The 22,623-nt window shown below is 41.4% G+C and overlaps 1 protein-coding gene across 3 annotated transcripts in view; it reads left to right on the forward strand.

Annotated features, from left to right (window-relative positions):
• CREB5 (cAMP responsive element binding protein 5) overlaps positions 1-22,623 on the forward strand; it is a 339,425-nt gene that overhangs the window by 312,478 nt on the left and 4,324 nt on the right. For 2 of the 3 annotated variants that reach the window (XM_088018237.1, XM_028119272.2), the window contains 3 exons: positions 9,437-9,760; positions 13,792-14,019; positions 22,009-22,117. In XM_088018237.1, the coding sequence (XP_087874363.1) occupies positions 9,437-9,760; positions 13,792-14,019; positions 22,009-22,117 (661 nt within the window). Of the gene's footprint in view, positions 1-9,436; positions 9,761-10,918; positions 10,922-13,791; positions 14,020-22,008; positions 22,118-22,623 lie in introns of all 3 variants that reach the window. The other variant, XM_088018238.1, reaches the window with a different exon arrangement.

Here is a 22,623-nt window from a genome sequence, read left to right on the forward strand (position 1 = left end):
ATCATCACCATCACCTCTGCCCTGAAGCTAAACCCAACTGGACTGATCAATTCATTGGATTATTTTTTTAATGAACACTTTTTCAAAATAGGTAAACATGCCAAGTTGTGTGGATACAAGGATGTTCATCACAGAGGGGGGAAAAGGTAACCGTATATATGCCACCGGTTGAGAACTGGGATATAGAGAAAATCCAACACCTATTAGACATGATGTTGAGATCTTTGGAAGAGGGGGCAGGGATACGGGCACATGGACTTGTAGAACGCACATCATGGCCCGTGCAGAGCTGAACAAACAAGACTCACTCTCTTGCATTACGTTCTGCAATCTAGTACCATTGATGCAGCTGAAAGTCACATCAGCTGTTTTGACATGTGCGTTACGTAATGGTGCTTTACAAATTCACATGAAATTCCTGCATCCTCTGTTATTCCACTAAGTTGCCTTTGGACAGTACTGGGGTTTTATGTGTTTTGTTTTGTTTTTTTTTTTGTTTTTGTTAACCAAGCATAAGATGTTACCCTGATCCCTGTTAAATTTCTCTTTTTAGACTCCTTGATGCCATTCTGCCAAAATCTTTCTTTCTGTATTTAATACTCTCTACTAGCTTTGAGTTGCACGCAGTTGGTGGCTAAGGCTTCTGCATTTTCTCTTTAGTTTTAAGCCAGCTAGAAGATGACAGAGTTGTAGTGAAAAGAGGGTGCCAATGTCTTGGAGAGGAGTCAAATTCCCTGAGATATAGACTAAAAATCTGGCATTGACTGTAGCCGTTCTAGGGCAAAATATCTTTTTGGCTTTTATTATTTACAATACAGTGTTTTACTTAAGGTGACATCAAAGTGGGTATTAGTAATTCTCAGACGAAGTCAAGAGTTTCTATTGGCACCCTGTTAAAAGAGGAGATTCTTATTCTGCTGTATTTTAAAAGTAGTTTTAATTGACATCCAGATCATATAAAATCATATAACTATGTAATTGTAAAGTGTACATTTCAGGGGCATTTATTACATTCACAATGTTATGCCATCACCACCTTTACCTAGTTCCAGAATATTCTCTTGGCCCCAAAAGAAAACCCTGTATCCATTATGCAGTCACTCCTCATTCTCCCCTCCTCCCAGGCCCTGGGACCACCAATCTGTTTTCTGTCTCTGTGGATTTACCTATTCCAGGTATTTTGTTTAAATCGAATCATATGAGCTATGACCCTTTATGTCTGGCTTCTTTTATTAAACATAACGTTTTTGAGATTCATCCATGATGTAGCATGCATCAGTATTTCATTCCTTTCATCAGTGATTAATATGCTATTGTGCTTTACTATGAATTTTAAAAGTTGAAAGTAAAACATATTTTAATGCTAAGAAAAAATATTTTTTAATACCTCGTTTTGTTATTTTTCATCAGAAGCTGGTTTTACCACCCAGAAAACTACTCCACTCTGCTCTGCTAATTATTCCCTATGTCCTTATGGTTTATACATTTTCTTTTTTTTAAGATTTATTTATTTGAGAGAGCGTCCAACTCTTTTTTTTTTAAGATTTTATTTATTTATTTGACAGAGATAGCGAAAGAGGGAACACAAGCAAGGAGAGCGGGAGAGGGAGAAGCAGGCTTCCCGCGGAGCAGGGAGACGGATGCGGGGCTCGATCCCGGGACCCTGGGATCATGACCTCAGCTGAAGGCAGACGCTTAACGACTGAGCCACCCAGGCGCCCCTATTTATTTGAGAGAGGGAGTGTGTGCACACGCATGAGAGAGAGCATGAGCAGAGAGGAGGGGCAGAGGGAGAGGGAGAAGCAGACTCCCTGCTGAGCAGGGAGCCCCACTCGGGGCTCGATCCCAAGACCCTGGGATCATGACCTGAGCCGAAGGCAGACACTTAACCAACTGAGCCACCCAGGCGCCCGGTTTATACATTTTCTTATCCCATTATGTATCCTCATTCCCTAGAGGAGGCATTTGAAACTCAAGGTGACTGCCCAAGGTGATGGAGCCATGCTTCTAAACCAAGACTTCTCACTCCAAAGCTTCTGTTCTTCTTTTGAAATCCTCTGAAACAATCACTTTCTTTATTCTATACATTCATACAACTCACTTCTCCCGTAAATTCCTACCCCTTAGAGACTTCAACTCAGATTCTTTCTCTGATGGAATAGGGAGCTCCGGATTCTGCCCTCATTTGTTAGGTAGATTAAGGCACACAAAGCCAAAGTGGTTTACTTACCTCAAGGACTGAAAGCTGTCTTACAGCAGAATTAAGATTAGCCCCTGCTCTCAGAACATTAGTTTGTTCTGAAATTCACTAAAACGTACAGCCTCTTAAAATGCTCACCATCCTGCTGATTTATAAAAGGTAGCCACTGAGTCAAAGAGATGCAGGAAAGTGGTATCTGAAATAAAATAATTCTATAAATGTGCATTCATTAACTTCTTCATTCAATAAGAATTTTCAAAGACTTGCTCTTGCAGAACTGTAATTAATATGTGATTTAGATACTAATAGGAAAAAGGCTGGCAGGGAAATTGCTAAGATTTCTCTCTGGGGCTTGTTTGGCTTTTTAACCACCACAGTTTAATGTATCACCTAACATTTAGGTCTGCTTTTCCTCATTTTAGAAGTTATATCCACAAGTGGAAAATGGGAGAGTGAAATCTGACACCAAATCTTTTTCTTGCTTTTACTAAAACTGATGAAGTTCTACTTTTCTGAGGTATCATTCTTATTTGTGAGATGTTCTTGCATTGTTTTCCAGTGTACTATTGATTTATAATACAATTTCTTTGTATTTTTTTTTACTAATTACATTATCTCTAACATCTTCAGAGTTAATACTTTTTAGTGACAACATGACAAAGAGTATGAATATTTTTTCCTTCTCGACTTTATAGCATCTTACCCTTCCTGGATCATCTTTCCTTCCATCCTGGTAGCCTTATTTGAAATTTATTCACCAAACCAAACCTAAAGCAGATAAATACTTAAATTATGAAACCATCAGAGCTAAATAAACCACTGAGTTACATTATGAAAGTTTTGAAAGAAGCATATTTTATTCTAAGCGATTAAGCCAGGTATAATTTTAGTTAATTATCTCAACAATGATCCTGAACTAAAGGTGGATTTTAAGACCCATGATGCTATCAGATATAGGATCATTTTCAATGGATATTCTGAAGCTCAGATGTGAATCTGGGCATTAAAACTATTTCTAGGGCTACCTGGGTGGCTCAGTCAGTTGAGCGGCCGACTCTTGATTTCAGCTCCGATGGAGATCACGGGGTCCTGGGATCGAGACTTGCATCGGGCTCTGCGCTCAGCTGGGACTCTGCTTGGGGATTCTCTCTCTCTCTCTCTCTCTGTCTTCCATTGCCCCTCCCCCTTGCTAGTGTTCTCTCTTCTCTCTCTCTCTGAAATAAACAAATCTTTATAAAAAAATTATTTCTATCTTGGCAAAATAAAGCCCTAAGTTTATGTTACTGACTTGTGGCACTATGTGACAGGTCTCTTTCTGCCCGTCCCTATCTCTCCTCAAGTTTGGGAATTACTGGGGATCCCAACTGGCCATATAATAGTCATAAAATTCAGTGGAAAATATCAGGTTTTGTTTTTTGATTTCTTTGGGTTTTTTTTGTTTTTGTTTTAGCTTTTTCCTAATTCAGAGACTTAAAATCAGAAATTCTTGACACCCAGAGCAAGTCAGTAGTCATTGACACTGCAAGCACACCTCTGGTGAAGGCACCCGGGCTCACACCAGTGACCATAGGGACCATTCAGAAGCCTGTGTTGACCATCTCACCCGATCAATTATGTTTGGGGAAGAGAAAGAAAGAAGAAATTACATTTCGAGCAATACCTTGGGGAGGCCACTGATGGCAATTATCCTGTATTCGAAACAAAATACGAATACGGATTTTACCCTGTTTTTATATAGACAGCCTCTTGTGGTCAACTCCGCAACACTACATTTTGATGTTATCACATTCTTTTCTTGAACAAAACCCAACAGCCGTTTTTAATGAAAACCTTTCTCCAAAGAATGCTCCAACCTTCCCCACTCCCACCCAGCTGAATTTCAAATAATGTTTAATTCGGCTTGGCTTTCAGAGTCTGTAGAACATAAGCAATCGGCTGTGCTGAAGATGGAGAAGAAATGTTTTTACAGTTCCACAAATGTTTCTAATTGGCAAGAGCGAGTTGTTAATGGGAGATAAATTGCCTGCGGTGGGTGTGGGTGGGTGTGTCACGTGCGTGTGTGCTCATGCAGGCCCACATGCAGGCACCCAGGTGGCAGTAATGACGGGCTCGAGTACCTGGGCTTCACCAAGTGCCCCACACTGCGAACTGTCCGGAGCCGAAGATTCAAGCGAGGGGTTGGGGGGAGCCCCAGTTGCAGAGCAGAGGATGGGACGAGGTCGATAGCTGGTTTCTGACCGGGACTCAGATCCTGGGCAGCGGGCCCACCACTTTCCCATCAGGAACAGTGAACAAGGATCTTGTAAAATACACAGACCGAAGGAAAATGACCCTTAGTGACTGAAACCAGCTGTGTCAGGCTTCTTGCTGTCTCTCCTGATTTGCTCTCTCAAATAAATGGATGTGGTAGAGGATGAGAGAAAGTAAACAGAATCATTTTTTCTCTCTTGCAGCCACACCTCAGTAAGAGCCCTGGTTTTTATAGCTGAAAAATATATGTTTATTTGCTCATTAATTTTCCCCTCTCTCCCTTGCCTTTTCTTGGCATTGAGTAGAATGTTATTTAAAACAAGACACAGTTCGGCTTCAAAAAGAAAAATCATTCTGCAAAATACAGCTTGGACTCATTTAATGGTTATTCATAATCCCTGAAAGAGTGGGGTACAAATATCTATATTTGGTATACTTTAATGATTTAGACTGCAATGATCCATGTTGGCACAGGGATACAGGGAAGCAGTAGGCTCTTTTAGGACTTTCAGAAGTGCCCCAATCATTTATTGGCACTGCTTTCCTTCAAAGAGGACACAGGCTGGTGCTTGAATGGTGGACTCAACCCCAAGGCCTGAGGTTCTCTAAGGGATGCTTTAAAGTCTTCATTGCCTCGCTGAAGTGTGTGTTTTCTCCGCCAAGCTTTGGTTTTATGTGTCTTCCATTTCCTTTAGGTAGTGGCAAATAATGATGTGCCTAACGCAGTGCCTGGCACATAGCAGAAGCTCCATCAATATTTGTTGAGGGAATAAATAGGTAAATGGAATGTTATGAGCCTTGCTATTGTTATTGTCTTGGCGTGAAATATGCAAGAATAGACTTGAGGCAATCAAGTAATTTCCCTTAACAGGACAAGCTAATTATTTGAGATGAAGATCTGGTGCATAGTATTTATTTGTCAGGCTCCCTTTGCTCCTAATTAAAGGTGGAAAACTTGTTTGTAGCATTGGAGGGGTAACACAGTGACCCACTACTAAGGCGCTTTTCAATTTTCCATACGACTTTTCCAGGGAAAAGGTATCAAGAGAAAGTGAAGGCACATTCCTTTTGTTTCTTCACGTTTTATTTTTTTCTGTTATCATTTTTGGGAGGGCAGGCTGGGTATGGAGCCTGAAGCTCTTTTGATAGTACTTCTACTGCCTGTCTGCCTCCATGACTTCTGTAGTCTTTTTTGCTGGCTTTGGCTGACCGATGAAATCCTCCTCCCAGACAGATAGAACCTGCAGTGATCCAAGATGAAAATGCTGCATCCTCATGAGCCTCAGAATTTCTTTCATTCATTCATTCATTCATCTGTACATTCATTCCAAAAATATGAATATAGTCCCTGCCATGTACCAGGCTCTGTGCTAAAGCTGTAACTTTAACAACTGAGCAAAATCCAACGTGGTTCCTGCTCTCTGGAAGCTTACGGTCTGGAATGGTTGATGGATATGAATTGAATAATCATATTAAAAATCATAACCTCAAACTGAATTAAAAAGAGGAATATGGCCCTACTGGGACCATGCAATAACAGGAATTGATTTTGACAGGAGACCAGGGAGAATTTTACTAAGGAGGAGCCAAGAGCTAAGAGCTATAAAATGTCTGAAGAGGGGCGCCTGAGTGGCACAGTCGGTTGAGTGCCCCATCTTGGTTTTGGCTCAGGTCGTATTCTTATGGGTTGGGGGACGGAGCTCCGCATGAGGCTCTGGGCTGGGCAGGTGGGGAGTCTTCTTGAAGATTCTCTCCCTCTACCCCTCCCCCCACTCACGGGCACTCTCTCACTTTCTCCCTCTCTAAAATAAATAAATAAATCTTTTTAAAAATAAAAATAACATGTCTGAAGAAAGGGAAAGAGCATTTCAGGCAAGAAGACTATCAAATGCAAAGGCCTGTGGAGCCTGCGTGGGAAGAGCAAGGGCTGATGGGAAGGCAGGGCCACACCCCTCAGTGTCTATGCATAAGCCATAACGTCCTCTGAACATTAGAAAGACCAAAGGGTCATAAACCCAAGGGTGAGGAGGAAGTGGGAACGGGAAGAAGGGACACATGTACTTTATCAAATTGATGGGGGAAGGCGGGAGGGGGGAATACAAGTATCCGTTCTTCACAAGTGTAACAAGGGAGGTGATCATGGTAAGCCCAGGATCCTTTGCTGCACCGGAGCTTCCTGGAAATTCTTACATTCACACTTCTGTCTGCCAAGTTTCAGAAAGAGTTTATCTGGGTCTTCACTGTGTGCTAAGTAATCATGCGCTGGACCATGCAGCAATGGCATCTTGTCTTATCATTTTATCGTAGACCTGTCTCTTCTTTAAGCCTTTCTTTTGATGATAAGGAGGTGGCATAACATAGTTTATAACTGCTTTTGGCAAGTGTGTATGGTATGCCTTCCGGCACCTTCTTTCTTGGTTTAGAGAACAAACTGTGGAGGTAGCATGCCTCTACACCTCTCCAGTGGTGTGTGAGCTTGAGCAGGTGGCTTAGCCTCTCTTTTAGCCTCACAGGATTGTTCTAAGGATTAGGTGAGACTGAGGAATGGTGTGCAGTGAGTGCTCAAGTAATGCCAGCCATTGTTATTAGCTAGTTCCACTCATATAGAAAGGTGTCGAAGATATACTGTTAAGGAGGACAAAGGCAAGTTACTTGGGGGAGTGGAGCTGAGCGGGAAAAGGGTAGGCAGGTGGCTTTTAGTCTTTCACCCCATATTCTTGTAGTAGTTGATTTTTTTTACTACATAGCTGTATGTTTTCATAATAATGAAACTACAAAGAATAGTTGAGAAAGTTTATCAGTACTACCCAATTGCAAAAAACAGTGATTTCAATATAATCTTTTTCATAATTTTCTTCACCCTTAAGTTTGGAGATGTCATTTGGAAACTTTTCTTGGGATAAAGAAACATGTATCTAAAGTCCAGCAATTCATTTTATTTTATTTTTTACTTCTTTTCCTTATGTTATATTCAAATAATCTTTAAGTTTCATGCTATTATTATCCCACTGTGATGAAATTATTCTACTTGTTCGTCCACCTCTTTCCCAGGGATTCAGGAAGCTTAACTTCTTCGGGATTACTATGAGGAAGGTCAGTAGCTGATACTCATGAAAGAGGAAGCAAGTAGGCTTAATGGTCACTGAATCTGGATGTAGGAAATGTTTTCAATGATTATCTAATCTTAGGATAGAGTCTGTCACATATCCCCCTCCTTTCTATTTTATTTTTCTTTTACAAGTGGAGGTTCTTAGGCGCCTGAGTGGCTTAGTCCGTTAAGCATCTGCCTTCAGCTCAGGTCATGATCCCAGGGTCCTGGGATCGAGTCCCGCTTTGGGCTCCCTCCTCAGCGGGGAGCCTGCTTCTCTCTCTACTCCCCGCTTCTGCTTTCTCTGTTGCTATCTCTACCTCTCCTCTCAAGTAAATAAATAAAATCTTTAAAAAAAAAAAAAGTGGAGGTTCTTTGTGTTTAACTAAAGGTTTTGATGAATTCAGTTGGTATTTATCAATAGCTTACTCCACCCAGTCGAGAGTAATTAATATTGTACAGGGCTGGAACATGGTTGCTTTGACCCTCATTTAAATACAACTCTTCCTTTTTGCAGTGACCGCAGATCACTGTCATTAATCAGATAAGAATAAAAATCAGGAGAGAATTTTGAGTCCCCTAGCAAATACTTCATGGAGCCTGTGTGAGCTTGCCAACCAGACTATCATCACTGCCGAAGATACGTTTCCAAGGAATAACTGTATTATACAGTACTTAGCACATTGTGCCCCTCAGGATATGATGATAATTGCCTGTGTACAAGAAAAGGCAATTTTGAAGAAACTGTGACTAAGTTGATTAACAACTGATTCTTTAAATCGGGGCCAGCAAACCATGGCCCATGGGCCAAATTTGGCCCCCTGCCTAATTTTGCACAGCACACAAGCTAAAAATGGTTTTTACATTTTTAAATGATGAAAAATCTAAAGTAGAATAGCATTTCATGTCATGTGAAAATTATACGGAATTCAAACTTCCTGTTCCTGAATAAAGTTGTGTTAGAACCCAGCATGCTCATTGATTTGTACACTGTCTACAGCTGCTTTTGCCCCAAAAGAGCAGAATTCAGTAGTTGTGACAGAGAGCACAAGGCGTGCAGTAGTAAAAATATTTACTATCTGACTTTTTATAGACAAGTTTGCTGATCCCTGCTTTAGATTCAGGTAGAAGTTTTTTGTGTGCACGTCTGTGTGCTTGTTAATGGATAATTCTTTTGTGTTAGAAATATGCCCGGTGATACGGCCATCAAAGAAGCTGTAGAATGCAATCCTCCAAATCTTTCCACGTCCCTCACTTCCTTCCCCAAATCAGAAGAAAGTTATTGCGTGAGAAAAATTAGGTTATCAGGAGGGACAATGAGAAATATCATGATAACAAATGGAGAAGACCTACCTACTGCCTCCGAAAGTTATAGATCATGAATCTAATTTGAAGTCCTAAAATAACATCAATACTATTCCTGTACCCTGAAATTTGAAGTTATTTCCTCTTTGTATTTGAGAAGTCTTTTGAGAGGAAGAAATCTTTTATTCTTGTGAGCCTTACAAAACACAGTGCTGTATCAGATGAGCCCTTTGTTCAGTGACATTATTGTGTTGGTTTTTACTTACATTCAGCTGCCAATAGGATATGATGAATAATCGATAGTAGGAAATTAGTAGAAAATACGTTTTAGTAGACTGTCTAAATCTTGACAGGGTATCCTGCTCATCTGCCGTGACGGTTGAATTAACATTTCCAGCTAACATTGACCCTCCTGCCTACCAAGATATATATGGAAATTTGAAAATAATATAAAAGTCATACTGCCAACCAATAAACAACTACTAGCAGTAGTACCATGACATAGAATTGAAAATATGAGTCCTTTTGATTCAAAATCCCTCTTCTGTACACGACTGACCTCAGTTGTCCCCTCTTGTTTTGTTCTGTTTCAGAGGTTGAAGGCCGCGTTGACTCACCACCCAGCTGCCATGTCAAATGGGAATATGAACACCATGGGACACATGATGGAAATGATGGGCTCCCGGCAGGACCAGACGCCACACCACCACATGCACTCACACCCGCATCAGCACCAGACACTGCCAGCCCATCACCCGTACCCACACCAGCACCAGCACCCAGCACACCATCCTCACCCTCAACCCCATCACCAGCAGAACCACCCACATCATCACTCCCACTCCCACCTTCACGCACACCCTGCACATCACCAGACCTCGCCACACCCACCCCTGCACTCCGGCAACCAAGCACAGGTAGACCCTTTTATGATCTCTTTCCCCCTTGTTGTTATCAGTGCGAGCTCTAATGCGGGGTTCATTGGCAGCAACCTGGTTTGATGAGCTTGGGTGTTCTGTCTCACTCTTGGGGGAGCTCTGTTCTTTCTTAGGAAGTAATGACATCCTGTAAGACCCTTCCAGATCCTAGTTTCTAGAAATAATATTGTCGATATCAGGTCTAGTCTCTGGGGGCAAATGTAAACTTCAAGTTCTCCGAAATCTGTTTTTTTTGCAGTGTGTTACACAGGTAACTCTAAAAAAGTAATACTGATGGGAGGATTAGGAAGAATTGAAGCATCTGAAGAAAGATGTGAATAAAGAATGAGAAAAATAAGTTAATTCTAGCCATGGTTTTAACTGCAGTGCTTTATAACATAGAGACTCAATTTTGGCACCTGTAAAATGGAAGTTAAATACAATGGGCAGTCTTCTGAATAACACTAAATGCTAAAAAGCTAAAGAATAACAGTTCCAGGCAGACAAAGGAGTTCAGTAATGGATGATAGGGCATAAGGTGCTGTGTAAATGAGGAAGAGAAGTGACTCATGCCACCTAGTGTGAAATGCGTTGGAGGGAGCAGAGAGCCAAGCTCTGTAGATGGTTGGTTCTAGAGAAAGGCCAAATCCCAGGGGTGGAGAGTCACCAGAAGTGGCTAGAAAGAAAGCCAGCATTTAGACACAACTGAAGGAGGGTTGGGGGACAAGGCAGACGTTATGTCACCCAGCCCAAGAAGAGAGGCGGGTCCGTGTACCCGAGTAAGTTTTAGTAAGTGGATGAAGGGCATGTCTAGGAGCATGGCTAGCCCTAGACACTTTGGATCTTCAAGCAGGATGACCTTTGTCAGTCCCCTCCACCCATTCCACACTGCCAGGTTCCAACCAGCTGGGTCAGAGTGGTGTTGGGAGCTTGGAATCGCCAAATAACACTTATTCACCATCTCCTCCATCATCTGCCTCCAGACCTCACCCAAGGCAGTTTGGGAGCTTTAGAAGCCTCTCCTCTAACACACACCAAACTTGGACGGCCATCCACAAAATGGGTCATTCACAAGCAACTCTCTGATCTGTTCAATAGATAAGCTTATTCATTAGGTCAGCTTACTTTTGCAAAGGTACTTGGGGGAATTCTATATAGCAAGTAAGAGTGCAGGCTTTAGAGTGAGAAACCTGTAAATTCTTTTCCCACATTCTTTCACTTGCTGTGTGACTGTGGTCAGTCAGCTAAACTCCCTAAGCCTCAGTCATCCCATCTGCAAAATGGGGTAATAATAGACAAAACTCATCGACTTTTAGGAGTATTAAAGAGAATGTCTGTAAAGCCCTTGGCACAGGAATCAGTACATGTTAGCCATGATTAATTCCAAACTGAAGTAACATGATAGACGTTTAGCAAGTAGTTCAGCAATAAAATGACGTCCAAAGCACCTTTTTAGTCAAACGCCATAGTAGGACATGGAGACAGTTAGAAGGGACAAAGAAAACTAGAAGTGAAAAACAGGCAAATAAATTCGCATGTGTACTTATTTTTTTAAGGAAAAGGATAGCATCGAGTTTTAGTTGCCTTGTCAGCTTAGTTACTTCACGGACAAGTTTAACCGTTAGTTGAATATAAAAGCCATTCATTAGCTAATTACCAATTAGCCAATTGCCCTCCATTTAAAGTCAGTAAGTGGCCAATTGTATATGCAATTAGTTAATTGCATTATAATTAGCTGCACAAACAGTTGCTTTTTAATCCCATACTAAAGGGAAAGAGTACAGGTTGTTCTTGTTAAAATTTGAACAAGATCATTCAGACAATACTCAAAATGCCACTCTTAAATTATGTGAACTTGGCTGATTACTGAGATCTTGTCATATTGCTTAAGCATACGATGATTAGAACATTAGGAACAGAAGTTCATTAAGGCCCTCCCAACTGTGAGATTCTAACATGACTTGGAATAAATTTGTCTTTATGAAATAACAATTCATTATATTTTTATCAAAAGCTTCAGAGCATCTATGCCAACAGAATTCTATTTTAAAAATAAAATAAGTAACAATAATTACCAGGGACATAAATTCTGGTCTTAGGGTTGCATTTGCACTTTCTCCTGGCTTCTTAGGATTCTCTTGCACGTAAGGATGTGATTTCGGAGTCCTGGTGTCATTCCTCAATCACTAGGAATTTCTCTTATCCAAACTACACTTTGAACCCTGAACCTGGACTGAGCCTGAAACCACAACATAACTTACCCCCTTGGGAAAAGGCACAGAAGTGTCAGAGATAAAGGTTGGTTGAAGTTGGGGTGGGAGAATACAGTATCAAATGCAAGGTCTTGGCAATGGAGATTCAAACCCAGTTTTGCGTACTTGAGAATCTTATCCAGACATCACAAATTCTCAAAAAGAAATGGTACAGGCAAAAATGGCCAAGTTTGCAGTTTCCTTCCTAATGCTTTGCTTTGAGGTAGTTAGCTCAGCAGCTAGCATCTGAGATGACAAGTGCTAAACCTTTGCCAGTAACAAGGATTATATCTTCACCAGCCACTCTGGTGAGACCTTCGACAATTAATACATTTTGTTATTTCTCTGTGATTGGGAGGAAAGGAATCACCAATAAGCAGTTTTAGAAAATGTCTCTGGTTTAAATAAAATTGCCAAGATGCAGTCCAACTTCAGTCCTGAGCCTGATTCTTCTACAGTGAGTCATATTAGCTTTGATAGAGTTTAGGATTAAAATATATCACTTTCAGTCAGCCAACGTCAACCAGTAGCCATTATTAGTGCAATTACAGTCATTCTGATTGATTTCAATCATAGAATTGGAATGTGGTAGGAAAGGTAGCTGCACTTTCTTTTAAACACTTTTTTTGCCTGTTATTTCTGTAGGTTAAATGTCTCTTGTAAAACAGCTTTATAGATATTATAGCCATAAGCCTGAGTGACTGAGAAATGAGAAGGAAAAAAAAAATACCCTTTATTGAGAGTGAAGAAAGGGGGAAGGAGTGCAGTGCATTAGGGAAAGCATTAGGTGTCCAGACACATAAAGAGTCAGTCTTGGAAATTTCACTCAGTGCTGTGTGTCTGCCTCATGGAGGGAAATAAAGCTGTGTGGGCAGGAGTCTCCAAAACTTTAGGCACTGCTGAGCCCCTTGCAGCTCTTAGAAGGAATCTGTAAGTATAGTAACACTTTTTGATGAAGTGCTTTGCCACACCTAGGGTTTCCTTACAATGTAAATATCTGGTGATTCCCAGCCACCCCTCCCTGTAGCACAGACAGGTGTATTATGGGGCTCAGGGTTGCTCTGGGCATCCATTGCATAGGCCCTGCTACCAGCCACCTGGAAAGGCCTGTCTCTGGCAGATTTCCAAGGAGCAGATGGACCCATCTGGAATTTGCCGGTCCAGCTAGGCCCTTTGCATTAAGAACTCTGAAATGGCAAAAATAGGATTTCAAGCTGCTTTCTGGGCTTCAGAGGGTTCTTTTGGTAGGAGTCACAGTGGTGATGATGTCCCAGAAGTGTGTTCTAGGAACATGGTTTTAACACCAGGAAAACGAAAGTTCAAAACCTGCCCAGAAGGAGTTTTCTACAGATGACAGAAGACTCGTCAATATTGTGACAATAGCCCTGATCTCTGTTGTCACCTGTAGCCCTGCATTGGCACGTTAAACCTTTATAAAACGCACTTAAATAAAACATGTTTAACATCTGAAGGAGAAAAAAAAAATATTTCCTCTGCCATAATTCAGCCAAATGCCTGTCAGGGAAAAATCTGTTTGACTCTGTTTCACAAGTCGTTTCTGTGTCTTGCCAAAGTATCACAGAAGATAGTTCGGCAATGCTTTTTCTTTTCATGAGCATGATTTCACTGTTGACTTCGTTCTTAGAAAACAAGTTCGATCTGCTTACTAAAGCAATCAGCTCTCTGTGCTTTGTGTTCCAACACCAGCTTGGGTTTCCTCTCTCACCCAGCACGTTCCTTCTCTGTCCCCATCACCCCCCTCCCTCTCGTGCCCCACAGGTCTCACCAGCGACACAACAGATGCAGCCAACCCAGACAATACAGCCACCCCAGCCCACAGGGGGGCGCCGGCGAAGGGTGGTGGACGAGGATCCCGATGAGAGGCGGAGGAAATTTCTGGAACGGAACCGGGCAGCTGCCACCCGCTGCAGACAGAAGAGGAAGGTCTGGGTGATGTCACTGGAAAAGAAAGCAGAAGAACTCACCCAGACAAACATGCAGCTTCAGGTGCAGGCCGCTGTCTCTTTCCTCAGGACTCAAAGGCCCTGTGTACGGTTGGCATTTCCTGCCCCCAGCAGGCACTTGTTGACCTAAACAGTAATACCGCACATTTGCCCACAGAGCAACTGCATGCAGGCTTACTCCCCAAGTTTTATTCGCTCCGCGACACTGCACAAAACAAAATAAGCATTCAGTTTTAAATCAACCTGCCTACAAAGCTCTGAGAAGGGAGAACCTGCCCAACTGAGTTATAGGGCCATGAGTACAGGTTTGGTCAGATGGAGGTTCACACTCTTGTTCAGCAATTCGTTGTGTTTAACCTGGCCCTCAGTTTCCTCATCTATAAAATGGGAATAATAACCTCAGAGAGTCGCTGGGAGTCATAAGTGAACTAATGTCTACAAAGCAGTTTCCCCGGTTCCTAGCACATAATAAATCTTCAGCCCAAGCGTAGTTCTTTATATTCACCAGGGAGGGGGTTGCTTTGCCTTCTACCAGATTACCTCTGGTTTGGTTTAATGGAGGAAAGGAACGTTTATGGTTATTATTTTGCTCTAGAAGAAAAGACATTATTCCCATCTCGTTTTCAAACTCAACAAGATTTGAATCTTGTGGGATTTTTCCCTTTCATGGGTGGCTCAACAGGGGACATTTTTCTAACAAGGCCCCTTCGGGGTGCATTTGAGAGAAGGGGAGAAAAGTCTAGTACCAGGGCCGCTCCAGCAGACTTCATGCTATACAAATGATGCATTCAGGGAATCTGTTCTCACACGATAAGGAATGCCCTCTCCACCAGCAAAAAAAGAGCAACTAAATCGATTACATGACAAGTATGCAGAGAGAGCAGTAAGAGTTAGGGATTGTAGCCCGGTGCTTCTAGGAGCAGAGAGAAAGGCTGAAGAGTGGAGGGAAGGGGGAAAAGATTGCCCCAAATAGGGAGGATCTGTACCTTAGTAGTTTGTAGATTCCCTTCCCCCACCTGGTTCTCTGTGCATCCTTAGAAAGGAACAGTAGGGGTGCCAAACCCCCAAAACTTTTGCATATTCAGTGCATTCACTGGAAATGCCCTTGGAGCAGCCAATGTATAAATTGCAAATATGTAAAGAAATTTTGGGTTATGCATGGACTGCATATGGATGGTCACATTTTCCCCTAAATTTATCATCCTTTTTGTGATAGACATGAGAAAGAAAATGGGGAACATATATAGCAGATATGGGGGAAATACAGTAAACAGTCCTCCCAGTGGCTTCTAGGTGCATGAAGGTGGGAGCTGTGTCTTATCTTATTGCCTTCTCCCCCTGCTCCCTACCCCCTGTTTCTAGTATAGTGTCGAGCTAACCTGCTGAGTCCCTGAGTGTCTACACTCAATATCTGCTTGTTAAATAAATGAATGAGTTCCCTATCTCTGGAGTGTCCAAGCCCTGACTGCCTGCCCACTTGGCCAGGATGTGATTGAAGGGAGTCGAGCCACAGAGGGATGGCTGGATTCCTAACACCTTGAAAGTCATTGCAACTTGAAAATCTGCAGTTCTAGAATCCCTATAGCCACAGTGGTATGTGAGAAGCTTTTAGGTGATGGTTAGCACTTTTAACATTCAGAGTAATCATGTTTTTATGTTTATGTGTATTGAAAAATGTAATTAGAACATCAGGACTTCAATTTCATAGATACTCTTGGTAAGGATGAGGCTAAAATATTAAATAATGAGTTAATTTGTACAAACATGTTAAGTCAATAAAAACTCTGGTGCATGTGGATCTAGCAAACATTACACTGGCTCTGCAATGACTTAAGTGTGGAAATCCCTGGAATTTGCTACCAGTTCTGAGGTTTGCAAGAGGACCATGAAAATGGGCAGGATTTCTCAATCTTGGCACTATTTAATTTGGGGCTTGATAATTCTCCATTGTATCCTGTTCATAGTAGCTATTTAGTAGTATCTTTGACCTCTACCCACTAAATATGAGTTGTACCCTCTACCCCACTCTCAAGTTGTGACAACCAAAAAGTCTCCACACATTGTCAGATATCCCCTGTGGGGACAAAATCAGCCCTAGTGATTGAGAACCACTGCCTTAAGTGAAGGAGCCATGAATAGCCGGCTGGCACATATCAGATGCCAACGAATGTTTAAATCAGTTTTAACTAAAATGAGTCCTTGCAGAAATATTTCAGCGTATTGACTATGGTGCTGGAGCTTGAAAACAGAAAGAGATCATAGCAGAGATCCAGGGAAAGTGGAGATGCTGGTCTACCTTGTGGTCAGATATGTTCATGACTTGGCATATGCCTCCATGTTATTGCTCTAACAAAACACATAAGGTAAATTTACCCTTTACAAGACCCTAATCCATTAATTTCCACCACTCTTTAGAACCATACATGGCTAGGGAAAAAAGATACTAGAATTCTATCCCCCAAAAATGAGGGGGAAAAAAGTTCTATTTGGTTTATCAACAGGCACCAGTATTTTTGGTTGCTAAAGGAGTGCTCAAGGGAAGGAAGGAACAGTCTCTGAAAAGACTAAATTCTTTGTGTTTTCCAACCACTGCTTTGCTTCAGAGAGACAGAAACCACAGCCGTTCCGTGTTTTCAGTGATGCTAAGTGCTCTGCATCATGCCTTGTGATGCTGGAGCGGATATGCAGATTCTGCTACCTTTGAATGACCCTTTCCCTCCTACTGGACCTTTGTCAAAAGAAAAAGGTGTCTCTCTTGAGGCTGGTCCAGTGAGCCAAATTTTAAGTAAACAGCAATGGAAGGTGCTAAGCAAACAAACTCTAGCCAAACGGAATATCCAAGGTCTGGATGGCCAGCTGCCACTTTTGAGTTGTTTTTCAGCTTAGAACCTTTTAGCTGGGCTGCAGAGTTTCAGATTGGAAAAAATCAGACCTAAGAAAACAAAAACTCCCAGACTTCATTTCCTTGTCTCACAACAAATCTGTACCCAAGAGGTCAACACAGGTATAGGAATTGAGGGAAATACTAGAAATCACACGATCTGACATTTTTGTATAGGGAGAAACTGAGGCCAGGGAGACATGAGGAGTCTTCCCGAAAGTCACACAAACAGCACGTAGTAGGAGGAGGACCCAAGCAAGTCTTCTCTTGACCCAACCCACTGCTCTAGGATCTTTCATTGTAGAGAATTCTTAAACTAAAGGAACCCACGTGCTTTTCTCTGACAGAGTAGCTAAGATCAGCTCTGAATTCATCAGCAACTGATGGGATGCTCAGTGGATTGTTTGTGTGCAGCATACGATATGGAAATCATCTGGTCGCCCATGGAAATAATTGCTTTTTTTTTTTTTTTTTTTTTTTAGTGCAAAGACACATGGCCTAAGTCGCTGCTGAAATTTTAGACACATGAGCCCAGGTTTGGGACTTGGCAAGAGAATAGGCCAGATGGGAACTGTTGCCTTACAAATTGAAAGTCCTTTGTTGTAGCGTGAACCAAACCTGGCCTCAACTAATCTACAAAAAAGAAAAAAATAAGCGGGGAGGGGCTATCTTGTAGGGCCCATTTTGATAATTATTTTTTTGGCACAGACTACTGCTTGCATCAAAAAGCATTCTGGGTTTATCATATTAACAAAATGACATCCCCAAAGCCAAAAACTGCAAATGTAGCTATTAGGGACTTCTTGGAGTACTTGTTTAAAGTATGTTATTATGGTGTTGAATGTCTCTAGAAGGGCACTACTTCATCCCCCAGACAACCTTATGGGTGAAAGAACAGATTAATTCAACTGCACCTAGCCTCCAACAGTCCCTATCTCAATGGCTAACTGCTTTAGGGTAGCAAACCCAAACGAGGTTCAAAAAATGAAAAAATGAAGGGCTGTTTCAACAGGGTAATTCATACCTGATTATTAATACTTGGCTTTTGTAAAGTACTTTTATACAAAGACCTCGGACAATTACTATAACCCACGCAGGGGAGTAAAAAAATATTGGTGATTTGCCTCAGTTCATAAAGCAAGGTAATTCAGAGTAAGAAGGTGCCTCCGGAAGGCCTGGTTTTTATTTCCCTACTAGAGCTGCAGGCAACATTTTATTTCTTTCATGCATTTTGAAACATTTGCTATCTGGTGATTCTCTTCCAAAATGAATTCAAGGTGATTCTACTTGTGTTCCCTTCAAAAGGGTTTTTATTTAAAATCTAATCTGGCATCTCCTTTGTCAGTCAGTGTGGGGACTTGAAGATGATTATGCGTGTGCACGGCCCACGGTCCACCCTGCTTTCTCTAGGGCAGTGATTCTCAACCTTTCTTAATCCAAAGCCTCCCTTGTGGAATCTGATGAAGGCTTGACAGGCTCTGTCAACAGTGTGGACCTACACAAGGATGCGAGGTTGTGTGCTAAACCGAAACTGTAGATAGAGCTTTGGAATCTGCCCTGATAAGATTTGGAAGCACACAAACTGTGCTCCCTCAGGAAATGCGAGACTCGAAATATAAGCCTATCTGAGAATACCAAAAGCAGTTAACTAATGAATAAAAAGTAAAGATCGAGTCCTTCATTCGATTATTAGGTAGTTAGCTTTCTCCACAGAAGGCAAAACAAAACACTCCAAGAATAAACAACTATGTTGCCGGCGGGAACTAGAGAACTAGTCCCACCGTCTTGTTTTACGTTAGTTTGATGTGGCAAGTGGGGAGGCCCAACCGTATTATTCTGAAACCCCCGTTGAGAGCTCTTTTTCCTGCTGGAAGCTGCCCCATGAATTTCTGTTGCTTCTGTGGCCGTTAGACTTTGATTTCATCCTTATCAGCATCGTAATTACCTGTGTACGATCTAAACAAGAGGCTGTTTGTTCTTCTTTATGGAGAATATTTATCAGCATTCATTTTCCAACCGTAAGATAACTAACATAATTACTAACACATTACTTTAAGAAATACATCCTTATTCACACATATCTTTCAGGTTCCTACACTTTTACAGACCCTTGAAATCCCAGGTCCTCCGTTCCTATACTTACAATGTATAAAGTGCTTTGCTCTCCATAGACAAAAAGTGCCACCCAAGTCATCTATTTTGTACGGGGCTTTGACACATATGCTGTTCATAGCGGTGATTGGCGCTGTTTTATTGTGGCCTCTCATGGAAGCAAAAGGTTTATTGTGAAACAATTTGGGGTGTGCCAAGTATTGTAGGCAGTTAGCTCCTTGTGATTGTAGAAGCCCAAAGAACGGAATTCAGAGTGTTTTTTTAAGGAAGGGGCTATGAACATTTTGTGCCTAGGAGATTGAACACTGCCTAGAAAAGGTGGGATGGAGCAGGACATAGTTGGGGGAAAAACAGAGACTAAAATCAATCTCTCCAAGATGGCCACCAGGTGGAATTTTTTTTTTTTCTTCTAGAAGTGTAAGAAAGCAAGAGAATCTTGTTTTGTTTTATGTCTTGTTTTGTTTTATTTTCCTTATTTGTTGTTTCCTAGGTCACAGAAGAAAAGTGTGGGAGGATTTAGTAAAAATTGGAGCTTGACTCCATTTTCTAAGAAAGAGTGTCTGCATTATCTGCAGCTAAACTTAGGGTGCAGGTGTCTTGACGGTTGTGATTTTAGAAAAGTGCTGTATCTATAATCCAAATGCAAATAATATGGCATTTCATTTTGAGGCCAAATATATATATATATTAGTTTTATATATTAGTTTATATACTAGTTTATATATTATATATATAATTAGTTTTATATATTATATATTTTTTCTTTTTCTTTTTCTCCATTTTCATTTTGTTTTTGTTTGTTTTGTTTTAGAGATTTATTTGCCAGAGAGAAAAAGAGAGAGAGAGAGAAAAGCAGGGGGGCGCGGCAGGCAGAGGGAGAAGCAGGCTCCCTGCCGAGCAGGGAGCCCTATGCAGGACTCAATCCCAGGACCCCGGGATCATGACCTGAGCCAAAGGCAGACACTTAACCGACTGAGCCACCCAGACATCCCTGTTTTGTTTTTTAACCAGGGGTTGCCTTCTATTTAACAGACTAAAAGTAACTTTCTTTTACACATGCTATTTTAAGCAAAGGGCATCTGGGAAAAGCACGGAAGGCTGTCTGAATTTAAATGGGCATAAAATCAAAGAGGAAAGAATTAGTATTTAAGGCTACAATAAGTTGTCCTAAAAATAAAGTTGTCCCACTGACCCCAGAATTGACAGGGGTCAATTTTGGTTTTGATAGGGCCCCTTACCAATCACACTCCTTTGGAGGTGGGAGATGCAATTCACCCTCCTGAATGTTTTCAGATTAAGAGCAATTAAGTGATTTATTTATCCTATTAATGCTAATTTCTCAGATAGGCGTTTTTATTTTGTAAAATTTGGAGAAGAGAAAAGCTTTTGTAGGTGAGATTCTTACTATTTTGTTATTTATGTTACTCACCATTCGATTACTTATATTTTGCAAATGAATTTGGAAATGCGAGGTATTCCTTAAAACAAGTTTCAAAAAAAAATGTTTTTAAATTAACTTTTAGAATCCCAAACTTAGTTTTTTAGGTGATGAATACATGCCTGAAAAGCCAAGTTCATAATGAAAGTGTAGATACAACTTAATGACAGCAATGTTAAAACACCCTTTTCTGTGTGCATATTTTTTTAAAGGCTCCCACATGTGGAGTACAATGCCTGGCAGCCACGAATGAACATTGGCCAGAGAGAGGGTATTATTTATCACAACTATAAAATGGCTTGTTTGAGATGGTGCTGTGTTTACAGTTTACTTTTATCAAGTGGAAGCACCTTAGAACCAACCAGTCTATTCTTCATTTATATTTGTAGACAGTGGTGCCAAGTACATTATTCTACAAAGCTATGAATTGGTCTTTGTGAATTACCACATAAAGTGGAGATTCGAGGCACTTATCTAAGTAAATAAGAAACACACACACACAGGGAGCACCTGGGTGGCTCAAATGGTTGAGCGTCTGCCTTCTGCTCAGGTCGTGGTCCCGGGGTCCTGGGATCGAGTCCCACATCAGGCTCCTGACTCAGGGGGGAGCCTGCTTCTCCCTCTCCCTCTGCCTCTCCCCCTGCTCATGTACTCTCTCTCTCTCTCTCAAGTGAATAAATCAAATCTTTAAAGAAAAAAAAAGAAACACACACACATGCAATCCACAACACCCTGATTATTGATGGCAGGAAGAGTTTATAGACTGAAATTAGCCAAACTAGTTAGTGAACCAATCAAATTAATTTAATTGTAGCCAAAACTTCATTGCCCCTCGCCTTCCTGGGCGGACCTCATCCCACTAGTAGAGAATCAACATTTGTGCCATGTGCTTTGATGCCTTCTGCTAAGCAGACGTCAGGCAGGGATGCGCTCTGTGGAACTATAGCCCATTTGGCAATTCTTTTGAGAAATCTGATGGTAGATCGGTTGGCTTATTCTGAGGACATTTCAGTTTGAAGCCACTAATTCTGCCATTCAGTTCTTCTCAATGCATGTGCAACATTCACTTTCTTCACAGATTGTACATGAACCTGAGCTTATCAGTGTGAAGATGATTATTATGAATACCTAAATTCAGTGGTTGCTCAGTATGTGCCAGGCAGTATTCTCAGAGTTTTACATCTATTGCCTCATTCAGTCCTCACAACAACTCAAAGAACTTTATTCCGATTTGATCCCCAATTATAAACAAGGTCACTGAAGTTTAAGCTGGCTTATGTTTCCTGCCTAGAGTCACCCAGTAAGTGTAAAGTGGAGATTCCCAAGACACCTGGCTCCAGAGTCCACTACCTAAAGGCTGTGCTCTGGACTTTTAATAGGCTTCAGCTCTTGAGTTAAAAACTTGGTCTTTTCAAAAAGTCCCTGGTAAATGTGAGGACCAAGTTAAAGGCAAGCTACACATTTTCAGGTGAATCCCATTAAATATTACCCTTAATGTCATTCAGACACAACAGAAAAGTTTGCCAATATCACCATTGAAAGTGCATGGGGATTTACACTCTCTGGTCTTTTCAACACGGCTTTGATATGTCTCCTTCCAGAATGAAGTGTCCATGTTGAAAAATGAGGTGGCACAGCTGAAACAGTTGTTGTTAACGCATAAAGACTGTCCAATAACAGCCATGCAGAAAGAATCACAAGGATATCTAAGTAAGTCGTTGACTTTTTTCTTTTCTTAGTGTCCAGTTTTGTTTTGTTTTTTTTTTTTTGCCACTAATTTTGCATTGGATTTTACTGAACGAGCAAAAGTAAAGTGTAGATTGCACACCCCAGCAGATATCATAGTAGAATTCCTCGGTGGCTGCCAGACTGTTGCACCAGAGGGATCCCTCTTTTCTGACCCCATCCCCATGCCCACCACCTCCCGATAATTTCTGACTAGACTTTCCCTGGCATTTCACATTGTAAAATCCTACCAAATCCCAATTCCACAGCCAGTAGGAAAATAGCTTGTGGGAGCCCAACTACCAGTGGGCTAGCTGCCTTCCAGAGAAATCAGTGGGCTGGGGTAGAGGCATTGGGTGAATCACATCCAGTGCCTGCAGGTATGCTGCCTTTTATTCACTGGGCTGAAAAGCTCGTGACCTCATCTTAGTTTTCCAATAAGTAAAGTGAATCCCTTTCTCTAGCCCCAGTTTCTGCATCTAGAATATCCA

This window comes from Eumetopias jubatus, unplaced genomic scaffold, assembly GCF_037043125.1.
Source record: "Eumetopias jubatus isolate StellerSeaLion01/CBP00866 unplaced genomic scaffold, mEumJub1_p1.0 scaffold_14, whole genome shotgun sequence".
In the NCBI taxonomy this organism is placed as follows: domain Eukaryota; kingdom Metazoa; phylum Chordata; class Mammalia; order Carnivora; family Otariidae; genus Eumetopias; species Eumetopias jubatus.